The sequence below is a fragment of the Euprymna scolopes genome, chromosome 37 (genome assembly GCF_053919585.1).
Source record: "Euprymna scolopes isolate OS-2025 chromosome 37, ASM5391958v1, whole genome shotgun sequence".
In the NCBI taxonomy this organism is placed as follows: Eukaryota; Metazoa; Mollusca; class Cephalopoda; order Sepiida; family Sepiolidae; genus Euprymna; species Euprymna scolopes.
The window spans coordinates 3,574,067-3,598,197 of NC_136518.1; the positions used below are offsets into that span (position 1 = coordinate 3,574,067).

General features: G+C 29.9%; 1 protein-coding gene across 2 annotated transcripts in view; it reads right to left on the reverse strand.

The window, feature by feature from the left end:
- The window catches only part of LOC145261041 (ras-related protein Rab-10-like), a 199,805-nt gene that overhangs the window by 15,314 nt on the left and 160,360 nt on the right, over positions 1-24,131 (reverse strand). For both annotated transcript variants that reach the window (XM_080119189.1, XM_080119190.1), the window contains exons 3-4: positions 8,344-8,482; positions 3,043-3,132 (exon numbers count right to left, since the gene is read on the reverse strand). In XM_080119189.1, coding sequence (XP_079975315.1) covers positions 3,043-3,132; positions 8,344-8,482 — 229 coding nt within the window. The remainder of the gene's footprint in view (positions 1-3,042; positions 3,133-8,343; positions 8,483-24,131) is intronic.

Sequence of the window (24,131 nt, forward strand, 5' to 3'; positions counted from 1 at the left end):
AGATCTTTTGCAAATGAATGCAATTCTATGACACAAAGTTGTATTTTCATTTTAATTAAATCGACAAAAGGGTTTTTGATATGAATATAGAGTGATCTTGTCTTTTTGAAGAATGGTCTCTACTAAACTACTCTGTCAATTTTTACAATTAAAAAATATTCAAATTATGACATGAAACAAATGTGTGAAACAAATTAAAACCTTCAAAAAGTGGTTATCTCCTCTTTGACTGAAGAGTCAACTTTAGTTATCCACCTTAAATTAAATCATGTGCAGTCCCCAAAGAGAAATTTGGACTAAAGTAATATCTCTTTTGTTTTAACAATGGTCTCAACCAAACTACTGTCAATTTTTACAATTAAAAAAAAAAAAAAATTTCAAATAATGACATATCAGTGTGACAGAAATAAAATCTTTGACTCAAAAGCTTACTTTAGTTAAATTAATTCAAGTAAGTCCCAAAAAAGTAACTTAAACTAAAGTAATTATATAAGTAACCTTGTCTGGCTGAGGAATAATCTCTACCAAACTAATCTGTCAATGTTTGGTCTATAGACTTGAAACATGATATGTAGGTTGGTTGTTTTTGTTTTACGGCATATCAACCCTTTTCAGGTTATTTAATGCCGAATCCAAAGATTGGGAAGAAAAATTTTTTTAATAGAATATATTTGTTGTTTTCATGTCGGTTTCAATTTAACCCATAGTTAGAACCTTAACAGGTACTACCACTCCGGGTCAGAGTGGACCTGGGAGCAATGGTAATTAAAGGGTAGCTCCACACTCCCCAAAGCCCACAAGCTGGGAGCCTCATCACTGGTTATAGTTTAAGGTCATATCCAGGACCTCCACTGAGGGACTTTTACCCTCTGCAGGGGAGCAGTCGGTGTATTCTAATGCCCCACCGACAGGGCCATGATATGTAGATCTGGATTTGTGGAACAAATTCGATTAGGTTTTCAGCTGGTAAAAATAGCTGCTAAAAGGTTAAAATTGAAAAAAAAAAAAAAAAAAAAAAAAATTGGAACTTGACGGGAATAAATCGACTTACTTGTATACATGCACAAACATACATTTATATGTTTTTAACTTTATTTTTAACGTTTTTATATGCATGTGGACTTAGCTATGGTCATAACGCTGGAACGCTACAGGTTTTGATTTCGATTCCAGCTGATGTCACCCAAGTCATATTTTTAACAACTTTCGAAATCACTACTATATATATTGGGTACAATATAATAATCAATAAAGTATTGGCTCTATAATAATAAATACGAAATCTGTATAAACTAAAATATATTTAAGCATATTTTACGACTGGGCAATGCTGGGTGGCATGCTAGTATATATATGACGCGTTCGGTTGATTGGTTAGTGGCTTTTGTTTTATGGCATATCAACACTTTTCAGGTTATTTAATGCCGAATCCAGTGATTCGGCAGAAAAATTTTTTAATAGAATATATTTGTTTTTTTAAAGTCATTTTCTATTTAACCCATAGTTGGGACCTAAACAGGTACTACCACTCTGGGTCAGAGTGGACCTGAGAGCAATGGTAATTAAAGGGTAGCTTCATACTCTTCAAAGCCAGCAAGCTGGGGTCTCACCATCGAGCCACTTGATACGTTTCACAAATAAAAAGATTATATGTTTGAAGCATAATGATATTTCTTTGAATAATTGCATGAATGTTTAGGAAAGCTTCCGACTTTTCGTGTGACGCAATTGTTGCATGCCGTCTGCTCTGTTCTCTTGCACGACTACTTGTGACATCTTGTTTCTTAAATTTGTGTATCGAAAACTTCAAAATTCAAAATGGAGTAATAAAAGAAAAAGGTAATTTCAACTTCTCTCTAAACTTTTTAGATTTCGTAATCACGCTCAAAAACATTTTTTTTTTTTTTTGGTGGATTGATAGTTGATATTTCTTATTTCTGATGAGTTAAGGGCAGAATAGATTCATTGATTGATATAATGATTAAATGAATGATTTTACGTGATGAAACAGTTGCTGTCAACGTAATTAAAGAAATAAATAGTAAGATGGTCAACATCAGGAATTTGGAATATAGACTTGTCATTACTTATATATATGTGCGTGTGTTTGTGTGTGCGTGATTAAGAAATGATTTTTACTGTTGTGTAACAGAAAAAAAGTGTAGCTTTTGTCCTGAATTCCGTCTATATTAAAAAAAAAAAAAAAAATTAAGAAAAAAACGATATGATGTACGTACTAGGGATGGGACTATTCAAGTATTTTTACCGAATCCGATACAATTATAGATTCCGTATTAAATTACTGATTCCGATTCTTTCTAAATCTCTACATATTTAACTATAACGTTATTTTTCACGATTACTGAAAAAAAAAAAACATCTGAAATGTGCAGATATTTTCTTAAACGTAAGGATAAACTTGTGAGGGATGATCTATCGATTTTAGTTTTACAAATAGGTTAAAAATCAACAGATATTCACTATTTTAGTCTTACTATCAGCGGTAGAATATTTTTTTATTTAAAAAAGCCAATTAAAAGAATCGTTGTTGGCATCGGAAAATAGGCACAAATTTTTCCGATTTAAATACTGATTCCGATTTCCCCCAAAATTTCTGATTTTTTCAATTCCCTGATTCATCGACCCAACACTAGTATTAACCCGTGGTGAAACGAAAATATCATTTAATAAAAAAAAATTAAATTTTATGAGCAACAGAAGAGTGGGTGTCTTGTCTACCATTTTGAAAACAATCTAAAAGAAAAATAAGAGAGAGATAACTCAATAATAATTCTAACTTGCAAGATTTCTGTCGCAATGCCTGCAAATTCCCATTAATCACTTAAAAATGATTTTCTTTATAAAAATTAAACTACTTGATCAATTTATGATTTTTGGAATATGATATTTTCGTTTTGTCATGAGTAGGTACATCATAGTTTTTTTTTTTTTTTTTTTTTTTTTTTTTTTAAATATAGCGTGAATTTGGAACCAAAAATGTTTCGTGAATTAATGAGGAAAAAAAAAACAAAAAATACGTACAGAGTCGCCACGATCTTTCGACACCTGCCTCTTGTCATCCATGTCACATTTGTTTCCCAAGATCATTTTTTCAACATCTTCGTTTGCATGCTGAGCAGAAGAGAAAAGAAAAAACAGATTAATAAAAAAAAAAGTAAATCATTTTAAAGATACACACACACAAACACACACACAAACACACACACACAAACATGTCAAAATTGCTCAGGATTTATTATAACATTTTTAATTTTTTTAATTGATTTAATTAACGGCTCATCAAGAACTTGTTTACATTAGACTTGAAGACAACCGTATTGTAGTCAGCTGGAAAGCGGGAAAACGGAAGACAATTCCACAGGTGTGCAGTTCTAATAAAAAAGCTTTGTTCATGGAATCTACGTTTAGGTTTAGGCACATATAACAAGTGGGGGGGAACTTAATGATAGTGTTTTCTGCTAGATGGGTGTTTCTTATGCAAGGAGGGACCATAGATTGGAGCTCAGCCAAGCCATGAAAATAACAAAGCAGAGAAACTCGCAACAGCTCTTCTTTGAGAAAGAGGCTGCAAGGAAGAGAAAAGGGCATCTCCTACAAGGCTACGAAGTCTAATTTGAACTCTATCAGGGCAGGATAAGTCCTCTCTAGCAACTCCTGCCCAAATGTGGCAACAGTTGGTTATCATCGTTTGCATCACGACTCATCTTCAGCCAACGCCTTCGAGTATCAAGTTGAAAAGAAAAAGAGGTTTTATGTTTTAGAAAAACTGGGATCGCCTGTCTATTTAATTTGCCCGATTTTGAAAAGATAAATATTCAACATTTGCGGATCATCTTTTTTGTATAAGAAAAGCGAAACTGAGGTCGCCTGTCTATTTAATTTGCCCGACTTTCAAAAGATAAATAATCCACATTCGGATCGCTGCATGTTGCTTTCACTTTTCAGTATAAAAACAACAAAACTGGATTTGAACCGGATGTAAACGTCACCGTCAACTATCCCGCAGTAAAACGATTTGACCTCATTAAAAACTGCAATGTTTGACATTCACTTTTTAATTGCTCTTACATTGACTGCCGCTGTAGCTCAGGTATTCAGGCTCAGCTTATGGGTCTCAAGGCTCAGAGTTCGAGCCGACCTGTCACCAAGCCCCCCGCCCTTATTTTTCCCCCCACCATTTTTAAAATTGCCGTTTTTTTATCGTTTTTTTTATATTTAAACAGGGTTAAGTTTTTGTTTTGGTTCTTCTTTAAACCCCCCCCCCAAACGCACACACTTACAAGCACCCGGGCAACACTGGGTACCCCCCGCTAGTCTATTATATAAAGGGCAAAATGGGCATGAGCGTTTGTATATGCCCACAAAAAGCTTTTTGCATCAGGATTCTCGTGTCGATTAGATTCTGGGTGAAGTTTTCCTATACTTCCTAGTTTTTTTGTTTTTTTTACATGGGGGTTTTCAAGGCCTGGAAGCCACTCGGGGATAAGGGTTATTGCTTGTACAGTAATCAATGGGATAGTATCGTAGTAATCGTTAGTATTGGAGACTTGATAAAGTGTCTTACTTAAGGGGGCGGTTCAACAGGCAAACGGAAGAGAGTTCCACAGGCATACACTTCTAAGAAAGAAGCTTTGTTCATGGAATCTACGTTTTGATTTAGGCACAGATAAAGAGTGGGGGAAAATTACTGACAGTGGTTTCAGGTAGACGGGTGTTTATTGTGAAAGATTGGCGAGGTGGGGGGCCACAGATTGGAGCTCAGACATAATATCTCGCATTCGCAAATGGACATTGTCTATCTTTTTTTCTTTCTTTTTTTTTTTTGATCAAGTTTAACAAAATTTCCATAGTGCTGTCGATTTGAGTGTTTGTCTTTTTCAAAAAAGAAAAACTATTCAAACGCCTGGCCTTCAGGCCGGGTAGTATCTGTTCTGTAATTGGTCCTTGGTCAACATAGGGGAAACCCTTCATACTGCGACAATTACAAATTATTTAGATACTGCCAGAGTGCCCTCTTTCTTTTGGGGAACTGCTTTTCCCCCCCACACTAAAAACGACCTTTGTGGGAGGTTTAAAAGCAATGCCATTTCCGCAAGTCATCTTTTTGATTGACTTTGTTAATTTGAACGTTTTATACTTCCGCTCGCATCATGGAGTAGCGGTAGGACGTCAGATTTTTTTTTCTGTTTTCGGATTACGGGTTTCAGCCTGCCTGCCTGCCTACTACCACTTTTTTGTTTTGCTCAACACATCTCGAAACACCCGGGCAATGTATAATCTAATTTATAAAACTCACTATGTCCGTCTGTCTGTCTCCATATTTTCAAACTATCTCTTTCAAAACTGAAAATCGCAGATGGATTTTTTCCGGACCATTCTTTCATAGGTTTTAATCAGTTAAAATAGTTTTTAAAGGGTTAAAAATGGGTCAAATATGAAAAAAAAAAAAACAGTTATACATTTTGTATGTGTGTCATGTTGGTGCAGTGGTAACGTCACCAGCTTTGAATGCTACAGTTTCAGTTTCGATTCTAACTGATGGCAGCCAAGTACTTTTTTTTTTTTACTTTTGAAATCACGACGATAATAATATATACGAAATCTGGACAAATTAAATCATATTTAAGCGTATTTTCAATCGATCGATGCCTCCGTTCAGTCTCGAAAGACAAAGGATACCCCCTGTAGGAGCAGATGCGCATGTAATTATGAGGCAAGGGTTGCACAATCCCACCACACCTCTCCTAAATCGGCACTGTTTGATTCCAGTGGCAAGGAGAAGACCAGGAAGACTGAAAACAATGCCGAGATAAGCGGAGAGCACATACAGTACCTGGAAGTCTCAAATGGTCACCCATTTAGTACTGACCAGGCTCAACACTGCTTAACTTTGGTGATCCAACGGGAACCAGTGTGTCAACGTGATTATGCAATATATGAAGCGCATTTTACGATCAGGTAAAGCCCCCCCCCTCCTTCCCTACTAGTAGACTATAATATAATAATAATAATATATAGATTTAACAAAAGGACTACAATAATATTGGAGTCTCCATTCATGTTGAATGTCCACAGAATGCCAGCAACAATATATCACATCAACAATATATCACATCAACAATATATCACATCAACAAGATGCCGCTGTGGAATTTCCACAAGTCCTGCTTAGTTCTCTTGAGCCAAAACAATTTTGGTAAAACAATTTCACAACTTTCATACGTTGTTCAATGTTATACCTATCTAGAATTTTCAAAATATTATTTGTAAAATATTTGAAATAGAGAAATGGTAAAATTTCAACCCTTCAGTGACTTTTTGGACAACCTATATATATATATATATATATATATATATATATAGTTTTTAAAATATAATTATCCACTGAAACGTGTTGTTTCATCATCTACGACTCATAAGAGTGGCTGAATCTAGCGAGATTTGAAATTGGGACCATATGGTAAGAAACCTAAACTCCTACCACTGGATCATCTCGCACGACTGTTTGTATATATTGCGATTTACGTAGATGTTAGTTTTTATTTGTTTTTGTGATACGTTTTGAATGAATTTAATTATTTATACAAAAGTGCATTTTTAACGAAATGCGAGTTGAGAATAATTTTCCCTTTTACCAATTACACACACAATTTCACTTTTATATACATTTATATAAAAGTGAAATTGTGTGTGTGTGTGTTACATTTCCGTACCAAACTACTCTGTCAATTTTCAGTATACAGACTCCAGATTTGACATAAGGGGTATTGAGATTTGGGAAAATCTTTTTAATCAGTTTTCGGCCAGAAATTTGGCTGTCAAGGTGTCAAACTTCAACAATTTGACCTTTGAAAACTTTACCAAACTCCTCTGCTAATTTTGGGTTTAAACACGTGAAATTTTAGATGTAGGTTACTTAGACATGTATCAAACATTTTAATTTGATTTGAACCCAAAACAATAAATGTTAAGGTCAAAATTTGGGTCAAAGTTTAAAAAATTTGACCTCTGTGGTCTCTACCAAATAACTCAGCCAATTTTTGGTCTAAACATTTGAAATTATACATAAAGTATATTCAGACATAGGACAAGCATTTAATCGGTTTTGGGCCGAAAATTTGGCTGGCAAGGGGTCAAAGTTCAAAAGATGTGTCCTTAGCAGTTTCTAGCAAACTATTCAGCCAATTTTGGGTCTAAACATTTGAAATTTTATATAAGGGGTATTCAGACATGCAAGTTTTTTTAATCAGTTTTGGGACGAAAATTTGACTACCAAAAGGTCAAAGTTGAAAAAGTTGACCTTTGCAGACTACCAAACTCCTCCGCCAATTTTGGGTCTAAACACTTGAAATTTTAGATGTAGGTTACCTGGACACAAGTCAAACTTTTTAATATATATATACATATATATATATATACACACACACACACAATATATATATATATATATGTCGATTAAGCTACACTGAATATTCCGTGTTTCATCCACTCTAGGATTCTTCAGGCTTATGCGCGAATTTTGTGGTTGTCTGTCATTTTTATATACGCACCTTCTATTGAGATTTTAGTTAGCCAATCAGCTTTCTTGCATGTCCATTGACTGATAGGAAGGGTGCAGTGGATATTAGAAAGCTGATTGGCTAACTGAAATCTCAATAGAAGGTGCATGTATAAGAACGACAGACAACCACAAAATTTGTGCATAAGCCTGAAGAATCCTAGAGTGGATGAAACGCGGAATATTCAGTGTAGCTTAATCGCCATGTATATTTTATAAATTACTAACTAGCTCTACCTATGTATTGAGCACTTTTGAAGTAAATACTTAAAGTTTACGCATAAATTTATACTTTAGTATATTAATTTTATGTGAGTAAATGAAGTAGTTATATATAAATTTATAAAGTAGTTATATATAAATTTATAAAGTTATGAACAGGACATAGGGCCCGAGCAAAGCCCGGCTAAACTGCTAGTAGTAGATATATTAAAAGACATTGCTGGATTTATATACCTAAAATCGCACTAACACACCAGTTTCATAAAATCAAAGTTAAGCAACATTAGGTTTGGCCAGTACTAAATGGGTGTCTATTTAAAAAAGAATAAGTACTGTATGCTATAAAAATCATTTCAAAGCGGTCAAAGTTGAAAGAGTTGACCTTTGCAGACTCTACACCAAGCTCCTCTACCAACAGATAGTACAACAATCAGTAAAAAGTAAAGCTGCCACTGCCAAACAAACGTCGAAAAAATAAATCTAGTGTTGACACGTCTTCAGTGGAATCAAAGTCGGAAAAACAAATACACACGGATGCATACCTCATCAATGTTCCTCAACCATTTGGAGATATTGTCAAATGTTTTGCCGTTTGTGATATCGTAAACTAGCATAATTCCCATGGCGCCTCGGTAGTAGGAGGTAGTGATAGTGTGGAACCTCTCCTGTCCAGCTGTGTCCCTGGAAAAAACGAAAAAAAAATGAAAGAATAAGATGTGAAGTCAATTTAGCGAACGGCATTTCAACAAAACGAAACAAGATATGCAAACCAAAGAATCGATCAAAATACGTTCATTCAGTTCCATGTATGTATGTATGTATATATATATATATATATATTTTTTTTTTTTTTTTTTTTTAAATGATGTACATGCCACTCCCCATATGGGGGTACCAAATTGGTTAAAGGGAAAATTATTCCCAACTAGCATTTAGGTAAAAATGCACTTTTGTAAATAATTCAATTCATTATATATATATATATATATATATATATATATATATATATATACGCACGAGTTAAATCACAGATTTGATAATGAAATGAATTATTGTCTTAATAAAAACTAGTGGGGTACCCGGCGTTGCCCAGGTGTGGAAAGGTGGTGTAGTAAGGATATTGAGCAGGGCGAGGCGTAAAAAAAAAAAAGCATGGAAAAATAAAAATAAAAGCAGGAAAATAAAGATTCAAACGAAAAGAAACACATAAATAACCCTGTTTAAATGCTAAAACTTTCAACAAAAAAATCCGTTACGTGGGCGCAAACATGAAACTCGGAGCTTACAATGTGGCTCCGATATTCATTGCTCCACGACAACATCAAAAAACCGCTGTGTTTTTTGTTTTTGTTTTTTTTCTATTTTAACCAATTCAAAAAAAGAACACTAGACGTGCACGCGCGGTTGTCGAAGTCGGTTAAAAAGGAGACGTTCCCTTGTCTTAAACGATCATATCCATACGAAATAAGTGATCTTTTTTTTTTTAATTTTCACATTATTTGACTGAGACATCAATCTTTCAAATGGTATCAGTTTCGACTCAGTTCAATGCCACCGAGAAAAGTTTCTGGCAGACATACAAACACACATGCACATAAACAAATGTTTCGAGTATTAAGCAATGTAATTCTTTATGTTATAAGTGGTGGCCATCATTATATGCGCAAGCGGGTGCATATTTTTGCTTATTTCCCAGAAAAATACTTATTTGCGGAAAATTTAAATACAATATTCGTTTTCAGCACACCCAAAAACCTATAGAAAAGAAGTTTTTTAAGGTAGGTTAGTCTTCCAGGTCACAAACACAACCCCCTAAAAAAAAAAAATTAAAAAAAATATATATATATATAACAGATCCTCCTCAAAAAGGTGGCCATAAATGGGTGATTATTTTATGTTAAATTAATATAGAAACGTGATCCTTCACTTTTGGAAATAATAATGTGCAACCTTAAGGGCAAATGTCACATAGCCCACGACACAATTCAGGTCATTAGCTTTCCAACGAGCCTTCATTTGTTAAATTCTGATCAATAGTCGCTGAGATTTCGAACTTATAAACTTGAAAAAAAAAAAAAAAAAAAAAAAAAAAAAACTTGGTATATCTATACTGGAAGCCAAATTGAATATTGAAATGCTCATATCTTTGGTTCTATGGGACGAAACTACATAAAAATTTGCAGACATTTTGAAGATTATAATACTATTCTACAGTTAAAATTTTATGACAATTTATAAAATATAACATATTTTCAAACCTATAAAATATGTCCAAAATTGCCTACATTTGTGTGTGTGCATATATATATATGTGTAATATATATATATATATATATATATATATATATATAGTGTCCCGGCAGGCCAGCTTTAGTTTTGTTGCTTTGAGATGAAGTTTGACTTTTTTTTTTTTTTGCTTAGTTGTCTCCCCTGTGGCCTTGCCATGCCACTAATATATATATATATATATATATATACGCGTGTGTGTGTGTGTGTTAATTCAGTAAATACAAAATTTATAATCACGCTCCATAATGTTTAACAATATTTTTCCATATGTACGTACGTTTCAGAGATTCAATTTTTACACCGGGATAAAAAAATAAATAAAAAATGACTATTCAATGACTTTCTTTGGTAAATATTTGATTTATTCCAAAGGTTAATTTTTTCCATTTATAATTTAAGTACAATTTCGGGTATATGGTCTCCGTGACTCGTACGTATATAACCTTATCTAGAGGTCCAATTTGCACAAATTTTACACATTAAATTTCAGGTATACGGTCTCCATGGCTTGCACATATTTGGTGTAATCTAGAGGTTCAAGTTTCATAACTATGCATTAAATAAAATTCTATTTTGACAATAATGCATTGAATATAGTCTTCCAAGTGGTCTATTGTGTTTGGTCGGTTGGTTGTTTTACAGCATATCAACACTTTTCAGGTTATTTAATGCTGAATCCATTCTTTTTAAAGAAAATTTTTTTAATAGAATATATATTTTTTTTTCAAGTCGGTTTCTATTTAACCCATAGTTAGGACCCTAACAGGTACTACCACTTCGGATCTTCAAGCAATGGCAGTTATAGTTTACGGTCATATCCAAGTGGTCTATTGTGTCTGGTTTATCAGCATAGACATTGGACTTCTGCAAAGAAAATCTAATGGGGTTAAATCGAATGAACGAGGTGGTCAGTTAACAGGTCAATTTTGTGAAATTATTGATTCATAAAATCAATCTCTCAGTAAATTGATTGTATCACATACTGTGTGGCATGCGGCTCTGTCCTGCTTAAACCACACAATGAATTGTCAAACCAAGCTCAACTCAAAATAACCGATAGTTTCCAAATATGCAATTAAATAGAGTGGTCAATTTAAAAAAAAACAAAAAAAAAACACCCTATATATATATATATATATATCTAATATTTCAAATGTATTCTTTGTCTTACATAGAATAATAAAAATCTTGATTTGAAATTCAAACATTTCATGTCATAAATTTGTAAATTCATTGAAATGACTAAAATTTTTAATATATATATATATATATATATTAGTTTTTTTTTTGGGAAAAAGAAATCCAGCAGAGTGCTGAATTCAAAGGAAAATCCTTAAAATAAGAGCGTATTTATATTTTGTATACAGAAAGTTGTTAGATAAGTCATTGGTACCGTCGGTTTCAAGCCCAATAATTAGGACCGTTTTAGACATCCATATCAAGCTCTCTTCAGCCAATACTCATCGCCAAGGAAGAGAGCTTGATATGGATATCTAAAACGGTCCTAATTATTGGGCTTGAAACCGACGGTACCAATGACTTATCTAACAACTTTCTGTACACAAAATACAATAAATATAAATATAAATATATATATATATATATATATATCTTCCTTTCTCCTTTGCACTGAAAGTTGATATGGGAGGAGGTTCTCTCAACGCAAACTCAAAATTAACAATTAAAATCCCCCTAAAGTTTCATTTGTCAGTGAACGGCGACGCCTTTTCAATTGTCAAAACTTTCGGTCATCTCAAATTCTTGACTTTCCTTTCGTCATTTCCAAAAAATTCCAAGCTTAAAAACAATTTTGCTACTATAAACAACCAACGTCTTTCTTTCCAAACACAATTTTGGGTGTGCCTCTCCCAACAGTCGCAAACTTTCACAATCTTTCGCCGTTTCTAGTTTTCATGTCAAATTTCAATACAAACAAAATTCTACGCACCAAGTTATGAATAAATTTCATTATTCTTTAGTTTTTATATATACTAATATGAATCAACGCTTATCAAGGCCAAAGGCCATTTGAGGACCAATGTTAATGAGTTTGTCATGTTGGTTGGTTGGTTGGTTGGTTGGTTGTTTTACGGCATATCAACCCTTTTCGGGTTATTTAATGCCGAATCCAAAGATTTTGAAGAAAAATTTTTTTAATAGAATATATTTGTTTTCACATTTGTTTCTATTCAACCCATAGTTGGGACTAGTGGTGGGACGATTAATCGGAATCGGAATCGTTAATCGTAAGAATCGTGTATTTTGGGAAGTATCGGAATCGGAATCGCATCGTTAAAAAATACCTTAATTTTCCGATTCCTTCATTACGATTCTTTTAGTCTGATGTTGAAAAAAAGAAAAAAATTTCCTGATATTTCTAACCGCAAGAGAGAAATAAAAAGAAACCAAAGAAATTCATTATTAACAGGGCAATGCTTAGTGCCCCTCCCTTACAAGGTTCATTCATTCAGATCTATTGTAATCAAAACTACAAAAGAGTTAACTTGAAAAGAAGTATGCAGGGCTCTACATTGCGAGTAAAAATAAAAAAAACGCTTATCTTTTTGGCGATTGTTTTTTTTTACTGACAAATCTTCTAATAGTGAATGAAAATGCTTTTTCAACTTATATTTTCTTAAAATAAAACGAGCAAAGTCAAATTATTTAAACAGTAAAAGGTTTAATAGAATAATATACTTTTTTTTTTCTTTTTTTAAAAGAAGACTTTTGAAAGAAATATCTCTAAAAGTTTTGACAGTAGTCGGTTTCTTTTGAAGTTTCAAAAAAATCGACCCCATACCTATCTCTTCCAAACCTAAAGTTATTAAATAACCCCTTCGTTAATTTAAGGGTAATTAATTCAATTCAGTCAAGTTTTTTTTTTAATTTCATTGAAATAAAATCCATTATTTTTTTTTCTCCAGAAAGATAAAACCCTGAATTTGATTATATTAAAAGCAGAATAATATAATCTTTTTTCTAGAATTTTAAATTGAAAATTAAAAGTGTTTTGCGCAGTTTTTTGCCGAACGAAAAAGAAATTAATATATATATTTTTAAAAGGTTTTGTAATCAATTAATTTTTATGTCTAAATAATATTTACGATTAATTAAATAATTTCATTTTAAAAAGTATTTATAAATAGAATTTTACTAAGGACTTATAGTTTAGCAATATTGAACCGCATCAACCATGTGTGAATTGAACACAGTCAACCCAAAAAAAAAATTCAAAAGAAAATGCGGGTTTGTATTACTGTACACATAGATTCGAAAAAGTTGTCAAAAAACAAATATATAACAAATAAATGTTATCAAAGGCAAGATAAGTTACTTTTCTACCTAACTGGATATATTTTTCGGATTTTTATTCAATGTAACATGTTTATTCAGCTCGAAAAGCATACAGTGTTTACCGATGTATTGGAAAATTCAAACTGGCGCCCGACACTCTCTTTAACACGGTAAGTTCAGGAAAAGATGTTATAAATAATAAACTATACAAAATACTGCTAGAAACTCGCTCAATATATGTTACCGTGACATATTTTGACATATATTCGGTGTTTTTTTTAATAGTATTTTGTCTAGTTTATTATTTATAACACCTTTTCCCGAACTTACCATGTTAAAGAGAGTGTCGGGCGCCATTTTGAATTTTCCAATACATCGGTAAACACTGCATGTTTTTCGAGCTGAATAAACATGTTACATTGAATAAAAACAAAATAAATTACCCAGTTTGGTAGAAAAGTAACTTATCTTGCCTTTGATAATATTTGTTTGTTATATATTTGTTTTTTGACAACTTTTTCGAATCTATGTGTACAGTAATACAAACCCGAAAATGCATATTTGCATTACATTATGTAAACTTTTATACATTGGTTTCAAAAATTAAATTCTATAAGTTTTTTTTGTTAACTACCGGTTGGTACAATTTACCGCCCCATCCCTTTATATTTTTTTCTTTTTGTCTTTTTTAGCGGATTATTTTCAATTAATTATCCAAATAAGTGACTAGCTTTAAAACAAAATTTAATAGTAAATTATTTGTTTACAGATAAACTGAATTTTCTAATATGGCCCAAAGTCCAAAAAAAAAGTCTTTTTGAAGATGATGAGTTGAAAGCCATTTGCAAAGTCTGTCAAATTAAAATATCGCGAGGAATAAAACCATCTAACATGACCACAACCAACATGTTAAAACATTTAACTATGAAGCATCCAAATAAATTGGAGGAGCAAAATAAAAAAGAAAAGGAACAAAAAATTACCAACTAGTCACTCAGCAGTTTTATTAGTGAGGGTCGAAATCGTAGTGTCTTTTTTTTTTTTTTGCCTACGTCACCATCTAGGTGTCACCATTTTTTTTAACCCTCCTTAACTTCAAAGAGTAAATACAATATATACAACTAAAAAAATAATTTTTAAAAATGCTGATTCCATTCATGAAAAATTCTTTTAACTAGAAATCAAAACTTAGGTAAAGATAGCTGACTGACAGCAACAGGAGCACTGGTTAACTACTGAACAACGTGGAAAGGTGTGGGGGGGGGGAAAAAGGAAATTAAATGATGATAATAAATTATGATAACCGTCTTTGAAAGGCACTAAACTCCTAAAATTTACTTCTTTAAAATTTTAGGCGGCACTCCCCGGCGATTTTAAAGCACTCTCTCTCTCTCTCAAAAAAAAAAAAAAAAGAGATTTAATTTTTAAGTTTGGGAAAGATATATTTATTATAACCAAATTCCTGTATGAAGACTGGATCTACTTTATTGGATGTTAATTTGTGAGATAAGTAATTTTTCAATGTTTAATATGTTTTTAAAGTTTCAATTATCAATTAAATTTTTTTAATTCCATTTATTTTTCAATTTATTTATAAAAAACAGGGTTTTAAATGTATTTTTCAAGGTAACAAGCTTCGAAAGAAGTCTAATAAAAAAAACTCACTTAATTTTTAATTTCGACAACCCTGAGAATTTAATTATTAAAAAAATATTGGAATGTGACATTTTTTTATTTAACATTTCTATTAGTTCAATTAATTTTCTTTCAATAATTCATTTCACTCAACAAACTTCATCATTTTTTGTTTGTTTTTTTATCTTTTTCTGTAATTTTGGTAATTATTTTTGCTCAATTTTATCTAGTATTTCATTTGTTTTTATAGTGGTATCATTTTTATATGTGTTCCTTTGATATACCCTATTTCAAAATTAGTTTGGCTAAACTTATTCTTCACGTTAGAAACAACGTGTAAAAGCAATGAAAAAGTAAGAAAAAATAATAGGTGTTAACTACTCCTTGTGAATTATGGAGGTCTGAAGAACTGCCGTCACAAATACAACTATCAATAGCTAAACAAAAAATCGTTTTTGAAATTCCTTTAATTGTAACTTTTCGCTATACCTACCTTTTGGTATAACACACAAAAACTTTCGATTAATGGTATTTCTCATATATGGTCGTTAACTTTGGAAAGGTTATTTTGTATCTACGGCGCCATGTCACGTGGTATATTGTTTTCTTTTTCATTACGCACGTTCATTTATAAATTATTAAATTAAATATTTATCTTTTTTATATTTAATTAGTATATATTTTCTTTCTCTTCCGCTATATTTTTTTTATTTAATTCATTAAATCTGTTAATTATGAGGACCAAAATAATGAATCGTGTGTATTTATTCTCTAATTTTCTTGTTTTTGTTCTGTTATATAAATTCTATTTTATTTGTTTTTTCTCTGAAGGATAAATTCTATTTTCTTTGAGTTTTTTTTTCTGTATTCCAATTAAGTAAAATAAATTTTCTCTAAAATAAATTTTGCTAATTTTTCCGTTTAGTTTACTATATAATAATTTTATTTAAACCAAAACACGACGGTGTAGACATAAAATATCTCTTCCAAAGTTAGGGAACATATTTGGGAACTACCGACCATAAGTATAAAACTACCTGGTATATTTCAAAATAATTAATTCCCTAGGAATCGGAATCGGAATCCTACTTGGTATCGGAATCGTTAATCAATATTTTCCTGGAATCGGAATCGGAATCGTATAAAAATTAGGAATCGTCCCAACACTAGTTGGGACCCTAACCACTCCGGGTCAGAGTGGACCTGGGAGCAATGGTAATTAAAGGGTGACTCCACACACCCCAAAGCCCACAAGCTGGGGCCTCACCACTGAATATAGTTTAAGGTCATATCCAGGACCCCCATTGAGGGACTTTTACCCTCTGCAGGGGGGCAGTCGGCGTATTCTAATGCCCCACCGACAGGGCCCTATCACGATTAATAACAATGATTGAAACCGATCAAAATTTGATAATCTAAGAGGACAACTTGTTAGCATTACACTAGAAAATAAGCATGTTGTAGTTATCTGGGAAGCAGCCACGTGGTATTGTGTTTTACAGATGTGTAATTCTCGAAAAGAAACTTTGTTCATGGAAGTTCAGTTTAGGTTTAGGTACATCGAGGAAGAAAGGAAAATTATTTAACTAGACGAGTTTTTTGCTATAAATGTTTTTCCAGTGGAGGGGGTGGGTACCATAGAGTGAAGCTCAGTCGAGTACTTACCATGAAAATAATAGAGTAGAGAAAGATTACCAACCTTTCTGTGAGAAAAAAAAAAAGGCTGTACCAAAAAGGTTGCTTGTTTTATTGGTACTAATCTAGGTGTATCAGAATTTGGGGGGAATTTTTGACACCCCTAACACAAAACTGCGAATAAAATATAAAAAAAAAATCATAATTTCTCTTTTTAAAGTGGGTTGTTTATTTTCTGAATAGAATATACTTCCAAAATAAACTATTAAAGTTGTTTAAAAAAATAATAGAAATATTATTTTTTATTTAAAAAAAAAAAAAAAAAAAGTGTTTACAAAGTGCCGATGCGCGTTCAACCAGCCATTTTTTTTACGTAATGAAATCAATTGAATTTTAGAGTGTAATTTTTTTCAATTTTTGAACTTTAAAAATCTATCGAAATTTTTCTATTGGTTCAATTTTTACGATATTTTCAGGGTCAATGTGAAATTTTATGCTCTTTCCAATAAACCGAATATAATATTTTAGACAAACGTTTTTTTTTTTTTAAATTCACCCTCCCCATTTTGAAATGTCTATTAAAAATTAAATAATTTATGTATCAAAGTTTTATAAATCACAAATTGAAGATAAAAGATCAATAAATAAAATATTATTTTAAAAAAAAAAGTGTTTTTTTTTTAATTTACCTGTAAAGTCAAAAGTGTAAACCTTTTTTTTTTTTTAAACCACGTTGATTTTTTTAAATGAAAGCTCATGTTATGCATATATCATCAAGTAAATACCAGATGCTGACGGCAATTTTTCCTATTTCATTCAATGTTTTCTTTTTTTAGATATTAAAAAAAAAAAATCCAGTCGATAAAGTGGAAATAAGATATAATCAAAAACTCGTGTATTTCAAAGAATTAAAAAAATAAATAAATAAAAATAAAAAAAATCGGTCAACTGGATTTTTTGTTTAACAGGAAAAACTTATAAGTGAATTTGTATGTGTGTGTGTGTGTTCGTGTTTTGTTTTTTAACTACGGAGGACCAAAAATACTAATTTTGGTTAACTGCACGCAATAAAAAAGAGACATTAATTATGTCCCTTTGACGAATCCATATTTGATAAACTGCAAATTAGCAGAAGCAGCACTTTAAGCTTATGGCACAAAGCGCGTTACAAAAACGTGATTTTCCACGACTCTCACTTTAAAAAAATCCTTTTATTTAAAAAATACATGGAATATAAAATAAATATGGACAAGTCTTATAAATGAAGAATTGAACCAGCCATTGCTTAGTTTTGTTTTTTTTTTTTGTTTTTTTTTTACAGGTAAGTGATTTTTTGGCATTTATATATACTTAATAGATTTTGGTAACATTTAAAATTTGTTGAATTCCGTGAAATCTTTAAGAAAACCGACGAAAAAAAGTATTGTATTTTTTCAAAATTTGGTCTATCCTCATTTTATTGAAAAAAAAAAAAATATTGTATTTTTTCAAAATTTGGTCTATCCTCATTTTATTGAAAAAAAAAAAAGTATTGTATTTTTTCAAAATTTGGTCTATCCTCATTTTATTGAAAAAAAAAAAAATATTGTATTTTTTCAAAATTTGGTCTATCCTCATTTTATTGAAAAAAAAAAAAATATTGTATTTTTTCAAAATTTGGTCTATCCTCATTTTATTGAAAAAAAAAAAATATTGTATTTTTTCAAAATTTGGTCTATCCTCATTTTATTGAAAAAAAAAAAAATATTGTATTTTTTCAAAATTTGGTCTATCCTCATTTTATTGAAAAAAAAAAAAATATTGTATTTTTTCAAAATTTGGTCTATCCTCATTTTATTGAAAAAAAAAAAAATATTGTATTTTTTCAAAATTTGGTCTATCCTCATTTTATTGAAAAAAAAAAAATATTGTATTTTTTCAAAATTTGGTCTATCCTCATTTTATTGAAAAAAAAAAAATATTGTATTTTTTCAAAATTTGGTCTATCCTCATTTTATTGAAAAAAAAAAAAATATTGTATTTTTTCAAAATTTGGTCTATCCTCATTTTATTGAAAAAAAAAAAATATTGTATTTTTTCAAAATTTGGTCTATCCTCATTTTATTGAAAAAAAAAAAAATATTGTATTTTTTCAAAATTTGGTCTATCCTCATTTTATTGAAAAAAAAAAAATATTGTATTTTTTCAAAATTTGGTCTATCCTCATTTTATTGAAAAAAAAAAAATATTGTATTTTTTCAAAATTTGGTCTATCCTCATTTTATTGAAAAAAAAAAAAGTATTGTATTTTTTCAAAATTTGGTCTATCCTCATTTTATTGAAAAAAAAAAAATATTGTATTTTTTCAAAATTTGGTCTATCCTCATTTTATTGAAAAAAAAAAAAATATTGTATTTTTTCAAAATTTGGTCTATCCTCATTTTATTGAAAAAAAAAAATATTGTATTTTTTCAAAATTTGGTCTATCCTCATTTTATTGAAAAAAAAAAAAGTATTGTATTTTTTCAAAATTTGGTCTATCCTCATTTTATTGAAAAAAAAAAAAGTATTGTATTTTTTCAAAATTTGGTCTATCCTCATTTTATTGAAAAAAAAAAAATATTGTATTTTTTCAAAATTTGGTCTATCCTCATTTTATTGAAAAAAAAAAAAATATTGTATTTTTTCAAAATTTGGTCTATCCTCATTTTATTGAAAAAAAAAAATATTGTATTTTTTCAAAATTTGGTCTATCCTCATTTTATTGAAAAAAAAAAAATATTGTATTTTTTCAAAATTTGGTCTATCCTCATTTTATTGAAAAAAAAAAAAATATTGTATTTTTTCAAAATTTGGTCTATCCTCATTTTATTGAAAAAAAAAAAATATTGTATTTTTTCAAAATTTGGTCTATCCTCATTTTATTGAAAAAAAAAAAGTATTGTATTTTTTCAAAATTTGGTCTATCCTCATTTTATTGAAAAAAAAAAATATTGTATTTTTTCAAAATTTGGTCTAACCTCATTTTATTGAAAAAAAAAAAAATATTGTATTTTTTCAAAATTTGGTCTATCCTCATTTTATTGAAAAAAAAAAAGTATTGTATTTTTTCAAAATTTGGTCTATCCTCATTTTATTGAAAAAAAAAAAATATTGTATTTTTTCAAAATTTGGTCTATCCTCATTTTATTGAAAAAAAAAAAATATTGTATTTTTTCAAAATTTGGTCTATCCTCATTTTATTGAAAAAAAAAAAATATTGTATTTTTTCAAAATTTGGTCTATCCTCATTTTATTGAAAAAAAAAAGTATTGTATTTTTTCAAAATTTGGTCTATCCTCATTTTATTGAAAAAAAAAAAATATTGTATTTTTTCAAAATTTGGTCTATCCTCATTTTATTGAAAAAAAAAAAATATTGTATTTTTTCAAAATTTGGTCTATCCTCATTTTATTGAAAAAAAAAAAGTATTGTATTTTTTCAAAATTTGGTCTATCCTCATTTTATTGAAAAAAAAAAAAGTATTGTATTTTTTCAAAATTTGGTCTATCCTCATTTTATTGAAAAAAAAAATATTGTATTTTTTCAAAATTTGGTCTATCCTCATTTTATTGAAAAAAAAAAAATATTGTATTTTTTCAAAATTTGGTCTATCCTCATTTTATTGAAAAAAAAAAAAATATTGTATTTTTTCAAAATTTGGTCTATCCTCATTTTATTGAAAAAAAAAAAATATTGTATTTTTTCAAAATTTGGTCTATCCTCATTTTATTGAAAAAAAAAAAATATTGTATTTTTTCAAAATTTGGTCTATCCTCATTTTATTGAAAAAAAAAAAATATTGTATTTTTTCAAAATTTGGTCTATCCTCATTTTATTGAAAAAAAAAAAATATTGTATTTTTTCAAAATTTGGTCTATCCTCATTTTATTGAAAAAAAAAAAGTATTGTATTTTTTCAAAATTTGGTCTATCCTCATTTTATTGAAAAAAAAAAAATATTGTATTTTTTCAAAATTTGGTCTATCCTCATTTTATTGAAAAAAAAAAATATTGTATTTTTTCAAAATTTGGTCTATCCTCATTTTATTGAAAAAAAAAAAGTATTGTATTTTTTCAAAATTTGGTCTATCCTCATTTTATTGAAAAAAAAAAAAGTATTGTATTTTTTCAAAATTTGGTCTATCCTCATTTTATTGAAAAAAAAAAAATATTGTATTTTTTCAAAATTTGGTCTATCCTCATTTTATTGAAAAAAAAAAAAGTATTGTATTTTTTCAAAATTTGGTCTATCCTCATTTTATTGAAAAAAAAAAATATTGTATTTTTTCAAAATTTGGTCTATCCTCATTTTATTGAAAAAAAAAAAATATTGTATTTTTTCAAAATTTGGTCTATCCTCATTTTATTGAAAAAAAAAAAAGTATTGTATTTTTTCAAAATTTGGTCTATCCTCATTTTATTGAAAAAAAAAAAAGTATTGTATTTTTTCAAAATTTGGTCTATCCTCATTTTATTGAAAAAAAAAAATATTGTATTTTTTCAAAATTTGGTCTATCCTCATTTTATTGAAAAAAAAAAAAGTATTGTATTTTTTCAAAATTTGGTCTATCCTCATTTTATTGAAAAAAAAAAAATATTGTATTTTTTCAAAATTTGGTCTATCCTCATTTTATTGAAAAAAAAAAAAAGTATTGTATTTTTTCAAAATTTGGTCTATCCTCATTTTATTGAAAAAAAAAAAATATTGTATTTTTTCAAAATTTGGTCTATCCTCATTTTATTGAAAAAAAAAAAAATATTGTATTTTTTCAAAATTTGGTCTATCCTCATTTTATTGAAAAAAAAAAAATATTGTATTTTTTCAAAATTTGGTCTATCCTCATTTTATTGAAAAAAAAAAAAGTATTGTATTTTTTCAAAATTTGGTCTATCCTCATTTTATTGAAAAAAAAAAAATATTGTATTTTTTCAAAATTTGGTCTATCCTCATTTTATTGAAAAAAAAAAAAGTATTGTATTTTTTCAAAATTTGGTCTATCCTCATTTTATTGAAAAAAAAAAAGTATTGTATTTTTTCAAAATTTGGTCTATCCTCATTTTATTGAAAAAAAAAAAATATTGTATTTTTTCAAAATTTGGTCTATCCTCATTTTATTGAAAAAAAAAAAAAATTGTATTTTTTCAAAATTTGGTCTATCCTCATTTTATTGAAAAAAAAAAAGTATTGTATTTTTTCAAAATTTGGTCTATCCTCATTTTATTGAAAAAAAAAAAAGTATTGTATTTTTTCAAAATTTGGTCTATCCTCATTTTATTGAAAAAAAAAAAATATTGTATTTTTTCAAAATTTGGTCTATCCTCATTTTATTGAAAAAAAAAAAATAAATAAATAAATAAAAATAAAAAAATCGGTCAACTGGATAACAAATGTAGGCAATTTGGACTTATAAGTGAATGTGTGTGTGTGTGTGTGTGTGTGTGTGTGTGTGTGTGTGTGTGTGTGTGTGTGTGTGTGTGTGTGTGTGTGTGTGTGTTTTGTTACAAAAACGTGATTTTCCACGACTCTCACTTTAAAAAATCCTTTTATTTGAAAAATACATGGAATATAAAATATAAATATGGACAAATTTTATAAATGAAGAATTGAACCAGCCATTGCTTAGTTTTTTGGGGGGTTTTTTTTTTTTACAGGTAAGTGATTTTTTGGCATTTATATATACTTAATAGATTTTGGTAACATTTAAAATTTGTTGAATTTCGTGAATTCTTTAAGAAAACCGACGAAAAAAAGTATTGTATTTTTTTCAAAATTTGGTCTTTCCTCATTTTATTGAAAAAAAAAAAAAAAAAAAAAAAAAAAAATACGGTTTGAAATTACATTTTCATATTTGATTATAAGCTTTGAAACAGAGACCGTCTAATATAATTAGATGTTTATTCAAGTTTTCAATGGCGCCTTCTGATACTCCTAGTACTACTCCCATTTTCATAGCTTTACGACATTTTGATTTAAAAGGAAATAGAAGGCTTTACTTTTGGAACGACCCTTGTATAATAGAAGACGGTTTTGTCTGATATTTAGTACAGATGTACATCCGCACGGCAGATGGTTACGTAGACTAGCACAGATTCAAACGTGAAAACTTTGGCTTTTGATGCGCAAGTTTAGAGAAAGTTGACCTTCCACTTTAACAAAAACGGCACCTAAAAACAGCAGCGCCCTCTAAGGTCCAAACCTTCCGTAATGTGTTAGTGTCAGAGCTACTCAACAAACAAGGCTCTAGCAAAAATCAAGAAGAATCGGCCCCAGGGTGGGTTGTTCTTTGGTCGACCGTTTCTGCATGTGGCAAGCAAATACGTGTCGGAAGCCGAACTGCAGATTAATGAAGGGAAAATGACAACATTGCTTCTGCACCAAACCTTCCCTGACTTTGTGTGCAACTGTTAAGCATTGCTGTTTTCAGTGTCACGAGTTTCATTAGGTTTCACAATCTCTGGTTAGACTAAATTGTGCACTAACATGAGAATTCTCATTAGCTTTTAGAGCCTTACGACTTCCGGGTGAACGATAAAATTGTTGCCCTGAAAAAGACATGATTTCATTTCCGTTTGATGAAAATCGTTTTTTTCTTTTTTGTTTGCTTGTACCAGATCATCTACTAATTGGTCAGTTGTGTGCACATCCTAAGAGCGATCAGAGCCTTCTATCATATCTGAAAGTGACACAATGTTCAACGAGCGAGATCGGAGATGCGCCGCTGTACGACTCATGCTCTGTACCAATCAAAGTTATGACAACAAAACCATTGCATGGATCTAACGAGAACCGATGCGTCAATGATTATGCTGGTTCACAAATAGTTATGACCACGGCCCACTCAAACATATATTTACGAGTAGGCCGTGCTGCGACCAACAAGGAGGATTTTGTGCTGACCGAATAATCCTGAGGCTCAATGTTTATGAGCTCCATGCGCAAGTCAGACTTGTTTAACAAGCAGCAGCAACAAGGTTCCGGCAATTCACTAGATCTCACCAAAAGTGAAAACTATTAAAATCGACTTGATTTAATGGATGTATGGATTATTGATGCCGCAATTCTTTATTTAATGAGTTCAGATGATGAAAAGACTTGGAGTAAAGCTAGAAGGTGGATGAGGATGGGGGGGGATAGAATGCATTACAGAAAGCATCAGTAAAATGGAACAAGTCTTACTTAAAGAAAAAGAAAAAAAAGAAAAAAAAACAAACAAAGTATATAGCCTGGATCTCAAGTTATTCAGAGTATGTAATTTGGGATCGGGGAGGGGGAGATAAGGGAGCGGGGAGGGTGCGAAGAGCGATATTGAATTTCAGGTTTTGATTCAGCCGGTTTCAACTAACGGCATTCCTAAATGTTTGATTAAGATATTTTGAAGAAAAAGAAAAGAAAAAAAAAAAAAATTTCTACTTTATAAGAGTGTCCGCCTCGCTCCCTCTTTCTCTTTCTATCCCTC